Source organism: Lepidochelys kempii, chromosome 1 (genome assembly GCF_965140285.1).
Source record: "Lepidochelys kempii isolate rLepKem1 chromosome 1, rLepKem1.hap1, whole genome shotgun sequence".
In the NCBI taxonomy this organism is placed as follows: Eukaryota; Metazoa; Chordata; order Testudines; family Cheloniidae; genus Lepidochelys; species Lepidochelys kempii.
In genome coordinates this window covers 251318862-251334991 of record NC_136380.1, presented here as the reverse complement: position 1 = coordinate 251334991, position 16130 = coordinate 251318862, and the positions used below count along the sequence as shown (strand labels likewise).

The 16130-nt window shown below is 37.6% G+C and overlaps 1 protein-coding gene across 2 annotated transcripts in view; it reads right to left on the bottom strand.

The window, feature by feature from the left end:
* CHPT1 (choline phosphotransferase 1) overlaps positions 1-16130 on the bottom strand; it is a 31121-nt gene that overhangs the window by 6233 nt on the left and 8758 nt on the right. The window contains exons 2-8 of one of the 2 annotated variants that reach the window (XM_073323121.2): positions 10303-10450; positions 8065-8206; positions 5952-6036; positions 4015-4146; positions 3325-3483; positions 1663-1788; positions 980-1090 (exon numbers count right to left, since the gene is read on the bottom strand). In XM_073323121.2, coding sequence (XP_073179222.2) covers positions 980-1090; positions 1663-1788; positions 3325-3483; positions 4015-4146; positions 5952-6036; positions 8065-8206; positions 10303-10450 — 903 coding nt within the window. The remainder of the gene's footprint in view (positions 1-979; positions 1091-1662; positions 1789-3324; positions 3484-4014; positions 4147-5951; positions 6037-8064; positions 8207-10302; positions 10451-16130) is intronic. The other variant, XM_073323128.2, reaches the window with a different exon arrangement.

The window sequence follows — 16130 nt, the reverse complement described above, 5'->3', positions numbered from 1 at the left end:
TGTGTTCAAAGGATCCTTGCTGATCAGATCTCTAAATATATAGGCCAAATATTTAGTCCTGCAGATTTGCACTTTCAGTTTTACTGGTGCAAATAACTAGGGCTAAAATGTATGCCATTTAGATCCATCTGATGTTGCTTGTAAATTAGATACTTGATGGAAATTCAGTATTACTTACAAATTATAATGGGTGCAAAACTAGAAGCCAGGCCTTAGAAGGAAACTCAAGCAATATATATTTTCAGTAACTGCTGAAATGGAGGCTTCACCCCTGAACCTGTTCTCAGAGATAATTGAAATTGGTAGGCAGAGTTTGGTATAAAAGATGAAGCAGGAAGAGAAAATCCAGTAGTTTTGTTTTTTTTAAACAAAAAAGCTTGGATTTGTCAGGCACTGAGCTCCATTGACTTCTCTTCACAGTGTCAAACACCATGTATTATAGTAACAGCAGTGAGTTGCTGGATGGTTAATTTTTAATCAGTCTTGATTTGAAATTTATTTTAGGCGCAGACTGGAAACCTGATTAATTTCATAGCAATTCTCAGCAGTTTGAGATTTTAGAAAAGTTTTTGTGTGAAACGAAACAGCTCTAGAATTCTAGTATTGAGTACTTTAGATTTGTAGTCAGTCTATGTACCAGAATAAAAAGTTATCTTTTCTCAGTCAAGGAGAATCTAGTGCATGGCAGAAAATCAGTTTCAGACTGATGAATCCATGATCAAAAGTAATGATTGCAATGTCTAGAATACAATGGAGGAATTTTATGCTTCATGATACAAGCATAAATCACAATAGACTCTGCACAACTTCATATTTAAGTAATCGTATTGGTTATCTGAGCAAATTACTGAGCTTTTCACTGTCTTTTCTTGAAAAGCTTTGTCTGTATTCCTGAAAAGGGGATCTACTTCATTCATTATTCCCCTAACTGCTTCTCCTCTTCTGCTTGAACTACTAGTCAGTCAGTATGGTTTTGAACCTGTTCAGGAGCTTGAAGTGATGAAATTCTGAAGACATGTATGCGAAGGTGAGCAGCAATCTGCATGCATACACCAGTGGAGTATCTCAGCAAATCAAACAAGGATATAACCTAAAAATAAACAAACAAATTAATGTTACCAAAAAAAAGCTTTGAAACCAAAAGGTCTACCCTATAGCTCAGCCCTCATGTTCATTTATTTTAAGAATATCTTTGTTAATCCCATCTATTGTTGGGTCAGTAGTTTTAAAAAGGTATTTAAGTGATTAATTTATACTCCACCATGTTAATTTATAAGTTTTTAACTTCAATTTGACTTTTTAAAACCATTATTGCAAATTAACCATGTATTTGTATTTCCACTGCTAACAAAGCTTTCAATCTGAATGAATGATTAACTTACTCTGCTAAATTAAGATTAACATCAGAGCAAAAGCCTGAATTCATGGCATGAGTGTCTAGGATTTTCTTTTGTCCTAAACTTCAGCCCCAAACCATGAATTGTAGAGAATAGCTACCACTGTATTGGGTGCCAAGAAAGGAGAAACAACTAGTTTAACTGATGGCATGGGATAAGAGGGACTGAGTTTTCAACCTGCCCCTTATATACACCTCCGTATGAACATAAGTGTTTAACACTGTTTCAGTGGATTTGTAAATTAAAGTTTAAAATAAATGCTTACCAATGCTATCCATAGAACAATATATTCGTCGATAAAACTGTTGAAGTACTGGTCCAAAAATAGAAGACCTGGCCCAATAAATGCAGTATCTTGAAGATAGATCTCGCTTTTTGTCATGTGGGCCACCTACATAAAACAAGATTTGATAAAGCTACAAAGCTTGACATTTGGCATCAATGAAAAATTTACTTTCATAACAAAGAAAGTGACATCACCATGAAGCTCATGTGACTACTAGACAACAAAACAGTGACACTGGTCAAATGTGTTAGTGCTGTCAACATGTTAGCTATAACGAAGACTTCCATTAAGTAAAACAAGCTACCTTTGGATCCAAAAGGTATGTAACAACTGCACATAGAGCTCTGTAACAACTGCACAAAGAGCTCTTCCTTCCCAAAGGCCTTCTCTCCTTCTGACTGGTAACTAGCTGTGTTTACAAGTTCTTGTACGCCTTCAAACAGTCTTACTGAGCCTTCTGGATCGAGTCCTTCCTTGTTACTCTGCTCTGTATGCACTTGTGAAGTCTAAGCAGCGAGTCTGTGCCATTCTTGCTGTAAGCCAAGTAGTTGCTTCTCAACTCAAACCTAATACTTTTCTATTTAGCTTTACAGTGAAGGTTTGTTAGACACTTGGAATAGTCAAAGCATGTACCCATACAAAACAAAGAGTCACAAGAAAAAGGTCCTCCAATATTTATATCCAGAATAATGCTAACGAGCTTGTTGATTTTGTGGTTTCCTGTCTGGGTAAGGCAGATCTCAGTCTGGTGAGTCCTGCCCTCTTACGAATGAAAAAGAAAAATAATGTAGATAAACATAACATTGTACTTTCAGTTGTCTAGAAGAACTCTGTGTATGCCTTAGTCTAAAGATTAAGAAGTTAAGGCAGGAATGCCGTAACCACTTGGCTATAGGGTATTCTTGGATGGATCTTGATGTCTCCTGTTGAAGCTGTTCCACTTTGTACAAAATATTTGACTATTGGCCTTGAATTTGAGTCTCCTGCATAACAGGTTAGTGCCCTAACCAGTGGGTTATGAAGTTGCACTCCCCCTCTTTGGCCCAATGAATAATTATTTTATAAAAGTGAAAGTTTCAACAGGCAAGACAGACACCCCCATAGCCCAGTAATTAAGGCACTCATCTGGGACACGGGAGAACCAAGTTTTGAATCAGGCAGAGTCATCATGACCTGCTCCTCAGGCTGTTTTGTGCAGACCCCAATCCAGCTGCTATGCTCTAAGGAGGGCTCTGAGCACATCTATTGGATTGGATCCCACAGCAGAGATAGTGGGTAAATATCTAGTTTGTGAACCGCACTGAAGCACGGGTGAAAGTTAGTTGCTAAGCTGCATGCTGCTGGTAGTCTCCATTTCCCCCCAGTAGAAGATCAGGAGCCTAGGGAGTTTAGGCACCTAGGATTTTGAGGATTAAATTTTGACAGTGGCCACCTCAAGTGGCAGTTAGGTCCCCTTGGTGAATTCCAGCCAGTCTCTGACAGGCCCAGGTTAGTTGTTGTAATAATAGAGGTTCTGCAATAGCCAACAGGGTATATTAGCAGAGTTGAGTAGGAGAGCTTACACAATGCCCACCTACAGCACTACTCTCAAAAGTACCAAATACACACATCCAATAAATAAAAACAAACAAGATTCCTTACCACCAATTTTTGTGTGATCTTAGCACTCACAAATCCAAATGTTAAGACATAGAGGCAAGGATGCTTTTCAAACAGCTGAGTTGTAGATTTTTTATAGATCATTATTGCCAAAGTGATAATTAGCCCTATATGGAGGCCTGGTGAAAGAACACTAGTGCCCTGAAACACACAAAGCAGAAAACATTTCTCATCATAACTTGAATCATACCATAAATTTTTGGACCCAATTTTCAGGACTGCTGACCAACCACAACTTCCACTAAAAGCCAAATGAAGTCACATGTACTCAACATGTCTGGAAGAAAAAAAAAATCAGGTCCTGAGTTGCTGTGCAGCAGGGGCACTCGCATTGACTTTTCTTTCCCATTCTATTTTATAAACTCAAACCTCATGGCAGTTTCTCTGACAATACAAGACCCCTAATCAAGGGTATACAGAAAATGTGACTTGGATTACCACTGCAGTTGAGTTATTAGCTGTCTCATTCATATATATTTAATGGCTTTACAGACAGCATTAAGGTATATCAAACAGTAGAATCAATGTATTAGATTGCTTAAATAGTCAGTAAGATGATCAGAAGTACTAAGTTTTTTGTAATGTAAGAATTTAACATACAAGCCAAACACAGTAAACCGCTTCTTCCCCACCCCAGTATTAGAATACAGTTTAAATTCTAAAACAGCTTACTGCGATTGTAGATCCATTTTTGCCAACTCCACCACCAAAGATGACATGGAAATAGTTGGAACAGGAAAATAATGCTCCACCCACTATTCCAAGAACAGGAAAAGTCTTCAATTTTAGGTCTATCAAAGGGATCTTGCAAGAAAAATGTTTTTTAAAAAAATTAAAGGACATCATTCCTTGGAAAAAGTTAAACTGCTGCTGAAATCTCCAAAAACAATTTGTATTGCTTTATTTTAACTATCCCTTTTCCTTGAAACTTATACTCAAATCAACAATTTCAGAGTACAGTCCTGTCCTTAAGATGATAGGATACCTTTTTCTGGTGGGTGGGAGGCAGGGGGGGGGGTAGGGGAGTGGGAGAAATGTTTAAATCCTGGAGAAGTAGGTGGTTAAATTCTGCCCTTGAAATTCAGCTGTATTTTATGGTGCTTTAGAATTTGCAACACCCTTAAGCTCTTTTTATACTTTGCTAAGTATTTCAAATTCGATTGAACAGAAATCTGTGTCAGAGGAAAAAGGATAGTTCTTTCTAAATTCATTGGTCAGCACAATGGAGCACCACAGGAAATGCAAACTCCATCTGCCTGCTTTGTGATCACATTACATAGTATGCTATATGATGTATCTTTGCATTATGTATATTATCCAGATATAGATTTAACAAAATATTTACCTTTTAGAGTCAAATGCAGTTTCAAGAAAACTTCCAAGGCAGCAAAGGGTTAAAAAAGAGGAGCAATAAATTTTCTGAAACCACGGACTACATATTTTTGGAGACAGACTTGTTTTTTCTTTAACATTAAAATGTAAGGCAGAGATCTCTGCATCTCAAAACAATCCACCAATTAACACAAAAAGAATATATAGTCAATTAGCCAAGTTTGTGAAGTCTGAAGATCCCACTTATGGTTTGCATTTCAATCTTAATAGTTTCAGAAACAGAACAAAAACGATTTGGGGAGAAGAAAACCGAACTGTTTAAGAGAACATTTTCCTCTAAAAATAATTTGCCATTTCATAATTGCCAGATTGATGAATGAGTCAGATACAATAAAACATTACCAAAATAATTTAGACTGCAAAATTAACTTGATGGTATTGATATCTATTCCAATCAACTAGTACGGTGTATTATACAGATGAAACCAACACCAGGAACAGGAACTACAGTCCAATATACAGCAGGCTTCAAATTGTTTTCAATTTTTAAAAATATTTGCATTTAATCCTATATGGTCCTATTCTACATGAAACATATGAGCTGTTCCCCCTTCCCTCAAATAGGCTGGAAATATTTTTTAATATACTGATGCCAGAAGACTGCTGGGTAGACATTTTAAAGTTACAGGGCCAGATCAGCTCTTACGCCAGTGTAAATCCAGTGCAGCTCCATTAACTTTAACAGTTACTCCATATTTACATCAGCATAAAGCAAAATTTAGCCCATTGGATTTGTAGATTTTAATGGACAGTTTGTTTTACAATTGAGACAGTCTACTTTAAAAATTATAATTTTGAGCAGAAATTTATGGTACAGGAATAATTAAATATAAAAATTGGATGTAACAGAAACTTACATCTGAAAAATAGACTGTGGGTAAGATTCCTTTGAACTATAATCAAAATGTATTTTCCAGGCCTAAAGTTTATATATGGCAGATGGGGTCTTTTTCCTCTGTGTAGCTCTAAATTCATGCATAGGAAACCACACAATCACATCCATGAGATACAGTACTGAACTACATGGAAACAGGCACCCTATAGTAAATATATAAAGCAACATTTATATGTATTAAAATTAAATAAAAAAATAAGATTTAACAAATATAACATAAGCTGAATACAGAAGATTTGAAAAGCAATTACTAAACATCAATACACCTGCACATGACAGCTTCAGATACAACTGTGAAAGTCTGAATGCTTGATACACTTACCTTATAGTCCCACATAGTAGTTCCACCAAATGCAGACATCAAGAAGAGGATTATTATGGCTATCTGAACTTCAGTTACATCAACCCTAGAAAGAAAAGAGGCAGCAGGCTTAGTTCATACATCTGTTTGTTGGGGGGAGGGAATGGGAATAAATGATTAGGTAATTAAAATGTATACATTCAGGACATGCCATGTATATAAAATACCTGATTTCTGTGACCACAGAATTCTACATACCAACTAAAGCAAAAACATACTTTGCTAAATACCTGTATCATTTATAGTTATGCTCAGAAAACTTGGGAGGTTTTTTTTTTTTTTTTTAATACTGTATAGCTATTTTGGAAATTTTAACAAGCTTACAAATCACTGTTATATAAATATTAAGCAAAACGATAATTACAACAGTGAGCTTTTAACAAAAAACAAACAGTAGTATCATCATCAGATCTATCTATTTAACAAGGTTCTATTTGTTTTGTAGAGTGAGTCTTTTTATACCATCCAGGGCCTGTTTTATTAAATTGAGTGAAACTGACCATTTATCAAACAATGTGATTATCAAACATCAATATTCACTAAAATTAGACAGGTGTGGTCGGTATTTTTGCAGGCAAATGTACTTTGAGTGTTGAATAAATGGCAGCCAAATATCGAACATTTGTTTGTCACGCGCATTTTGCTAGATAGGAAATTGATGCATTGATTTTTCCATAACCTCCCTTTTTTTAAAAAACAAAACCATTCCTCTAGTTTTGAACTATTTTTCCTTTTTCTAGTGAGAGGTTAAAAAGAACATTTATAGGAGGTAATGCTGCCCACTTCTTAATTATAATGTCACCTGAAAGTTAGAACAGGCATTCCCATGCCACTGTTGTAGCCAGCGTAACAAGATATTTATGTGCCAGATGCGCTAAAGATTCGTATGCTTCTTCATGCTTCAACCACCATTCCAGGGGACATGCATCCATGGTGATGATGCTTGTTAAAAAAAATAACGTGTTAATTAAATTTGTAACTAAACTCCTTGGGGGAGAATTGTATGTCTCCTGCTCTTTTACCTGCATTCTGTCATATTTTTCATATTATAGTAGTCTCAGATGATAACCCAGCACATGTTGTTCGTTTTAAGAATACTTTCACCACAAATTTGACAAAAAGCAAAAAAGATACCAATATGGAATTTCTAAAGATAGCTACAGCACTCGACCCAAGGTTTAAGAATCTGAAGTGCCTTCCAAAATCCGAGAGGGACGAGGTGTGGAGCATCCTTTCAGAAATCTGAAAAGAGCAACAATGCAATGCGGAAACTACAGAATCCAAACCACCAAAAAAGAAAATCAACCTTCTGCTGGTGGGATCTGACTCAGATGATGAAAATGACACATGGATGCATGTCCCCTGGAATGGTGGTTGAAGCATGAAGGGACATATGGATCTTTAGTGTATCTTGCATGTAAATACCTTGGGACACTAGCTACAACAATGCCATGCAAACATCTGTTCTCACTTTCAAGTGACATTGGAAACAAGAAGCAGGCAGCATTATCATCTGCAAACCTAAACAAACTTCTTTGTCTGAGCTGAACAAGGAGGAGGACTGAGTGGACATAGCGTGGTCCTTGTACTCTCGACTGTAAGGAATATACAAGGTTAACATCACTTCCAGGACTAGCCTCCCCAAAGTAGAAGAGCACAGGCCACGTACCCCTGGATAGGCTCAACGAAGCATAAATGCTGCACCCTCCTCAAACAGTGGAGAAGTGAGGTGAAGTGTCCACTGTGCTCTTGGAGCTCTGGGAAGTACTGTGCACCCCCATGACTAACAGTGACTTTACGAAGCCATTACTGTAAATAGAGTTTAATGTATTGCAAATCAATAGCAATTTTACAGAGGTCTCAGGGACATCTGTAAAAAGGAATGTCAGTTTTGATATGAATTTCAGGTCCCGGACCAGATATGAATTTCAGATAAAACAAGAGATTGAGGTTTTTGGGTTTTTTTGGCTGGGGGGAGAGGGAAGGATGGGTGGAAGGTAAAATGAGGTGTCAAAATTTGATGGGTCAAATGCAAAGATCAAATATGTACAATTCTGAAAAGAGTTCTACTTACTTTCCAAATTTTAACATGCCTGATACATATGTCTGCCAGTGAGCACAATAAAACATGAACATTCCCACAAAAGAACAGAAAAACAGCCAGTCAGGGTTCGTTCCCAGTCGAACAGCTATGCAGGCTCCAATGGAAACAAAAACTGAAAGGCAGAGATAAGCATGGTTAGTCATAAATAATTATACTACCTGCAATTTTAAAGACAAACACTAGACAAAGTTTGATTGCAATAGCATCAACAGTATAGTGACTTGTTGGACAGCATTTCCCAAACTTGAAGCTGAGCCCCCTTCAGGAAAGTGAAACATATGGTGCCCTTTACAGCCCCATAATGTGTTGTTAGAGGCTCAGCCATCTTAATTTATACCTTTTCAGCCCTCCCACCCCACAACCAGGGAGACATACCCACATGTTGTGTAACACGGTTATAGGGTAGTGATAGTGAGTTACAGATTACTGTAAAAAGAGGTTTTACATTTTAGAATAAACTTTTTTTTCTGAAATCTGTTTAAAAACAAAAACACATCACACCATCATCAAGTGCAGATCAAATATAGGGAATCTCATCACAAAAATCTTTAGAGAATTGGAATATTGTGAAAACGGCAAGAAAATGAACTCTTGGGTAACCTTAACTACATCACGCACAGCTAAGCACTCACTGTAGTGTTCCTTGTTTCATTAGGTTTAGGTCAGGGTTTCTCAACCTGTGGGTTGTGACCTAAAACTGGGTAACTGGAATGTTTCAAAGGATCACATGACAGTTCCAGTCCCACGAGACTGTTGTGGCCTGGTGCATGGGGTCACAGTGCCACTCAGGTTTGGCTCAGCTACTCCTCCGTCACGATGATGCGAAGGTAGCCAGCTCAAATATGAGTGAGCGGCACTGTGATGCCTGTGTGCTAGGTCATGCCACTCACACAAATCTGGCCCAGCTGGTTCCCCCCAGAGTGGGAGGAGCCAAACCTGAGTGGTGGTGTGATCCTGGAGGTGACAATGCCCAGAGTAGGGAGCTGAGCTGAGCCAGCCCCATGTAACCAGAGCTGCAGGAGCTGTCACTGCAGGGGAGGTTCTGCAAAGCCCCATCCCCTCAACACCCTATCCCCTCAGGAACAGGACCCAGTCCCTAGACTTGGGGCCATCACACATACCAAAGCCTATTTACTGGGTTAATCAAACATCTGTCATAACTTACTCGACAGAAAAACTGAAGGCTGGCCTCACTACTTATGTGGCTCGAACACAGTGATGAGGGCTGTATAAGTATCTAAGATGCTAGATACAGTATAAATACCTGCAGTTCAATTTTAATTTGATGCTAAATTGCCAAGATAAATTAAGGTTTATAGTACAAACAACAACAAAAGTGGGCTATTAATTTCAGATATTAAGCAGTAGCCAATTAAAAATTGTGACTTGGACAGCAATTCAGAAAAGCATCACTTCATGAGAGAGCAATACAAGAACTTGCATGTTTTAGTTTGTTTTGTTTTTTTGAAGCAATCTAGCCCATCATTTTGATTTCTTCCTTAAAAGGAAATGAAACCTTTTCTAATTAGAAAGATTGAGTCACGTCAACATAATCAGGAACTATGAAAGTGAAATGAGGAAAAGTGAACACACTTAAAAATTGTTAGAACTACAGTACCAGGTCAGGAGAGATTTAATTCCTTATTGTTACTTGTATTAGTCATCTTGGATCTAGCGGAAATATATACTGTAGACGCTAATGTTAAAAAAAGTCTGCAGGATGGTGTGCCTACTGCCTGGCGATACTGCACTTCTCTCCAAGGAAATCTTTGAATGTACTGCATTGCTTAGAAAAATTGGTAAGATTCAATAGAGGGAACACACTCACTTCATACTCTCAATGTACGCCTGCAAGAACTAGGTAACATGCATTATACATGTCTCAGGGCCACTTCTAAAATATTTTCCCACTCCCTAGGTTAGTAAGTAATAACCAGCTAGCTGTCATACAGAGCTTTTCATCACCAGTTCTCAAAGAGCTTTACAAATGAGGTCAGTAGACTTATTCCCATTTTACAGATGGAAAACAGAGGCACCAACAGGCAAAGTGACTTGTTCATAGTCACCCAGCAGGCCAGGAAGAGAATCCAGGACTCCAGAGTCCCAATCTAGTTTTATCCATTAGGCCAGACTGTACCTTACTCGGATTTAGTTTCTTCCAGTTACCGTGCCCCCCGCCCCCAGTTTTAAAAATGAAGAAATAGTTACCTGTGGAAATACTGTCACAGCCATGGTCAAAAAGTTCCCCTAAGGGGGAACTACTATTTGTTCTTCTGGCTTGTTTCCCATCAATAGCATCCAGGGACTGGTAAACAAAGAGTCCTAATGCACACAAGAGGAATACCCAAAACGGTGCCTGAAACAGATGCATAAATATCAATACTGTCAGTTCCAGATTACTTACTATTAGCCAAAATCTATTATACTACAGATTTTCTCTGCATGAAAATCTTTCAGAGCAGTAACGTGCTAAGAGACTACCATGGACAGGCCAAAGTCTTCTTTCAGTTTTAGCAGTGTAAATTGCAGTAAATCTGAAATGAATTACTCAGTTTACATCACTGAAACAGAATCTATGCAGCCTCACACTTGTGCTTTCATTTACAAAACTAAAAGTTTAGGTAGATACAGCTATCTAAAGTGGCATCAAGATTAATAAACTTCAGTTTTCTCACCTGAAAATTGAGACAGGTGCACATAATTAGTAGGAGTGGTTCTATCCAGGTTTATGGACACAGAACCCAACCCAAAAAGAGCTTCTTAAAAAAAAAAAAAAAAAAAGTTCAGCATTTCATTCAAATTCTCTGAAGTCAATTAGATGATTAACTTTGAATTTTATTTTCTTCCTTGGTATTTAGAGAACTGGTTATATTTGTATATCAAATTTCAGTTAATATGCAATTAAAAGTAGAAAATGCATTACGTAATTTTGTTAACAGAAGTTTTAGTTTTTAAATAGACAAAGTTGGAGATTTTCAAGGCTCAAAGGGCAGACACCTAACTTCCATTTGTGCCTTGCAGAATCTTTCCCAAGTAAATAAATGGTTCTCTCTTAAGAATGAAGAGCAACTGTCTATTGAATGTAGACTTTGATCATTTATTTAGTTCTTGTTTTAAATTGATTGTGGGTTGTTTTTGATCATTCATTACTGGGTTTTAGTTTAGCAGGACTTGCCATGGTAGTGGTCCCATCTCGGAGGGGAGATTTAGCTTTCAGAAATCAGTACGATTTTGAAACTAATTAGTACTTACTGATTACTTTTTCTCATATACCCCCAAATCTAGTTTCAGTCCAGGTCACATTTTTGCCCCCTAGTTGTTACCAATCACACTTTACACAAAAAATTATTCGGGAAGAAACAAAGTCAAAGGTTACATGCAAGATGTTTATATCAAATAGATAAAAAACCATCGGAAATCATGACAATTAATTCTCTTCTACCCCTACATAGGAACTCTGTTACATCCTGCCCTCAGTTACTCTTCTACAATCCCTCCTCACTGGGAGCTCACTGGTGTAACAGGGCAGAATTTGGCTGTACCACATACATCGTAATCAAGATAGATAATATTTCTTTTCAAAGTCTGTTTATTAAAGGTGAGTGAGTGTATCTGGATAACAAATTATACATTGTATGGATATACTGAATATTAATGAGTAGATGTGGGGCTGAAAGCCAGGAAATAACCCACTTTAAATAAATCCTCACACAACAGGTACGCATCTACATAAACCAGCCAGCGGTCTCAGTCAAACCAGAAAAGAGAAGAACTTTGACAACTGAAAATAATAAACCTTTTTTTAACTAAGTTAGGACAGGAGGTTTTCATGGAAGGGAATGTAGAAGGGGGAAAAAATGAAACCCTCTTCATTATATCCCATCATAGCACTTGTGAACCAGTTTGTTTAGAACAAATCACGCATCAGATTTAGACCCATCCCAGGAACCCACAAGACAAGACCTTCCAACGAAGACCATATTTAAGGAAGATTCCATTTTGAGCTTAAAAGCCTTGCTCATAAAGCCAGAAAAGAACAATACTTAAAGCCATGAATTTTTAAACTTAAAAAACAAAACTTAGATAACTTTCAGAAAGAAAAGATTGTCAGTCTCTCTCTACTTGGGACCCTTCCTAATCCACTTAACCCTGATACAAACTTCTAAAGAGAATCTAGTATACTTCTGACTTGGAGGCAATAGTAGCATCATCCTAGTTAAGAGCAGGCTGAGTAATCCTTATCTGGACCATTGCTAAATCTATTTTAAAATTTGTCTAGCATCATGACGGAAGAAATATAAAGTAATGAAAACTTGAGGGAAAATAAAGGATCTGAATGTCATGAGTACAGAATCAGATTAATTTCCAGAGTATGTCACACAAAGGAATCAAATAAGAAGTAAAAACAGGACCTAAAATAAACCTTAAGGAACCCTGAGAATTCATTATATTCTAGCTAAGTTTGTAAACGGATCTCAACCTGACCCCTAAATTGCACTTGCAATGCTGCAAGTATAGGAGTTTAGTTAGATACTCATCTGATTGTAGGACTAGTGTTGGTAGTTACTGTAGGTGTCTAATTTCTACTTGTACCTGCAAACAGTTGGCACAATTTTAGAAGCTTTCTTAGAAAATACGGGCTTTCAAGATTTTTAAACACGTCCACTGTCTTTGGGTTTAAACTTCTCCAATGTGGGAGTACCTACTTATGTAGTCATAATATAAAATCTGTTATGCTCTTTAATGTTGGTATTACTTCAATTTAAAATAAGACTACCATTCTAATTCTAGTCAAATGTTTTTTTCCTATTGGTAAGTGCTCTCCTATTCCAGCTGGGTTATCTTAACTCTTCTCACTCCTTAGACAAGATTACACTTGCAATCTCTGCGATATATTTAAATATACGTTCATGATTGTTGCTACTGATTATTTGTAACAATTCGGTCAAATATATATATTCCCTTATTCAAAGAGTAGTCTCTCTCTTGGACCAGGTATGAAACCAGTGACTTTTGGACTTTCACTGTAGTTTACACAGTATTAGGGACTCTGAATACCCACCAATCTTTAGGTCAAAAATCTAGACTCACATTTTTACAAAGGCCTAAACCTAATGATTTATGAAGCAAGAGGCTCCAACAGTTCCTCCCCTCCTCCCAAATAGCATTAAGTGAGGAGAAAATTAAAAGTCTAGCATCTTAAGACTTTCAGCATTATCTTTAAATTAGATATGAAAAAGATTTAAATTCCAACTGACATGAGCATTTTGGTGGCAGGCAGAAAACAAAATAGCATTATGGTAACCCAATGGAAGATTATAAACTAGTTTCCATCCTGCTCCAATACAGGTTTAACATTAAATTTTTAAATAATTAAGTTATGTTTTTTTCTCCCATTAATCTAGTTATTAAATAGGAGGCAAAATGGTTTTATCATCTTTATAGGCAAAACACGTAAAGGGACAAAGACTTTCAAAACATGTGTAAGCTAGGAACCGGGGAAAATCCAAGCTCATCATCCATCAGGAAGACAGGCAAGTGACCATGTAGAAAGAACAGGGCCTTTTGACAAGTAGCCTCAGAATCCAGGAGTGCCCTCAACTCTGGATTAACCCTAGCACTTTTAAATCCCCTAAATTAATCTAAATTCCCATTTAAACAAAATCTCTGTTCTAGCCCTTATCCTTGCAAAGATAAAATGTAAAATAATCATTAGGATTATGTGTCAATAGTTTTTCATAAAGATCAAGTATTAGTCAATGTTCTCCCCACAGCCCTCCCCACACACATACCCTCCCTCAGATGCCCAAGACTAGCCTTTGAGGTCTATGAAATCCACGACCCTAGGCCCCTCAATTTTGGGAAGGACTTAGGACAGATTCTTGGCTGTGTTGCCCAGCCCTCTGCTACTTGAGTTGCAATAAATTCCCCTTTTCAGGCATTTGCCTACAGTGTAAAATATAGTTTTATAGTCCAGATTACCCAAAAAAGCAATTATGCATATCATACACAGAATTAAAACGGTAGGCTGTGCTAATTCTGTTAATAAGATCCTCTCAACCACTCTATTTTCCCACACTCCTCCCTTCTTCTAAAGCCACTGGATATATACAACTGCTAAACAGATTACTATTGTTAAACATCTCACTCGCAGTTGGCATTTTATTTGTTTCTGAATACATAATCTCCATATTCAATGGTCAATCATGAAGAAAACGCTATCATGTCACATTCTTCAACAGTCGCAATGCTATTTAATTCTAGTTCATTCTATGTGGTATGTTTGCTATTTATCTTGTTTAATCTTTTAAATAATTATTTCATAAAATACGATGAAGAAAGCCAGAACAATGGCTTGATACAGTAAGTAAAGACAACTGTACTTTGTCACGAAAGACAATGCTGTGACTTTCTCCCTGTACATAGACATTTTTAGTATTTCCAAATTTGGGATAATCAATCAGTCAAGCCTTTCCCGCCCCCCACTCTTTTTTTAAGGTTGCCTTTTTTCAAAGCATTGCTGGATTTGCAACCTGTATCAAGGATCTTACTTTAGAGCTTCTTTATATGAAAAGGTAACAAGCTTCAAATCACAATTCCTCAATTTGTACAGATTAAAAAAAGCTTGCACATTGTTACTGTATTCATTGTTAGCTAATGACAGCTTCAACAACCCCACCGTTATTCAGTAGAATAAACATGACAATGAAACAGTCTGATTTCGTAAATCAAACTTTGAAACAAGGATTCTTGAATTAAAGAGAACATGCTAATGTTTGCAGTCATAACTTGAGATCATATTGTCAGAAGAGAGTTTATTTAATGGAAAACAGTTCTGCTACACTCAACTTCAAACCGATGTTTGATAAAATAAATATCTTTCTCCCCCGATTAGAACGTGTACACACATGCTAGAATTCAAGTTAAAAATTTCCCCCGCCTTCTCAGTATGGGCTTTCCATTTCCTTATAAATTCCTACCATGACAGGATCCATGGAGAGTAAGGAACAAAGGGTTTTCATTCTCATCTTCCCCATAACTAGCTCCTCCATATCAGTTAACGCTACAGAACACCTGCTGAGAGGGGAAGCAGATTGCACTGAAAATGTAGCAACAGGTGTCGGCATGAATGGCTTGGGGGAATTGGAAACGGGATATGGAGCCTTTCACCTCAAGGTCACCACTTCAAAGCTAACCCAGGATGGTAGTGACCTGCATGTTGTTGGGCAGCTGACATGAAATGAGTTGCTGATCTCAATTTAACTGGTAGTAAACCGGTGTCCAAATCACAAAACCCCCCACCATACTTAGGCCTAGTTGACAGTCTCAAGTCTGCTAAAGCTATATCTATTTCATAGACATTAAGGTCAGAAGGGACCATTATGATCATCTAGTCTGACCTCCTGCACAATGCAGGCCACAGAAACTCATCCACCCACTCCTGCAATAAACCTCTCACCTATGTCTGAGGTGCTGAAGTCCTCAAATCATGGTTTAAAGACTTCAAGGTGCAGAGAATCCTCCTGCCAGCAACCCGTGCCCCATGCTACAGAGGAAGGCGAAAACCCCCAGGGCCTCTGCCAACCTGCCCTGGAGAAAAATTCCTTCCCAACCTCAAATATGGCGATCAGCTGAACCCTGAGCATGTAGGCAAGATTCACCAGCCAGATACCCAGGAAAGAATTCTCTGTAGTAACTCAGATCCCACCCCATCTAACATCCCATCACAGGCTGTTGGGCCTATTTACCATGAATTATTAAAGATCAATAAATTGCCAAAATCATGTTATCCCATCATACCATCTCCTCCATAAACTTATCGAGTTTAATCTTGAAGCCAGATAGGTTTTTTGCCCACACTGCTTCCCTTGGAAGGCTATTCCAGAACGTCATGCCTCTGATGGTTAGAAACCTTCGTCTAATTTCAAGTCTAAACTTCCCAATGGCTAGTTTATATCCATTTGTTCTTGTGTCCACATTGGTATTGAGCTTAAATAATTCCTCTCCCTCTCCAGTATTTCTCTCTCTGATATATT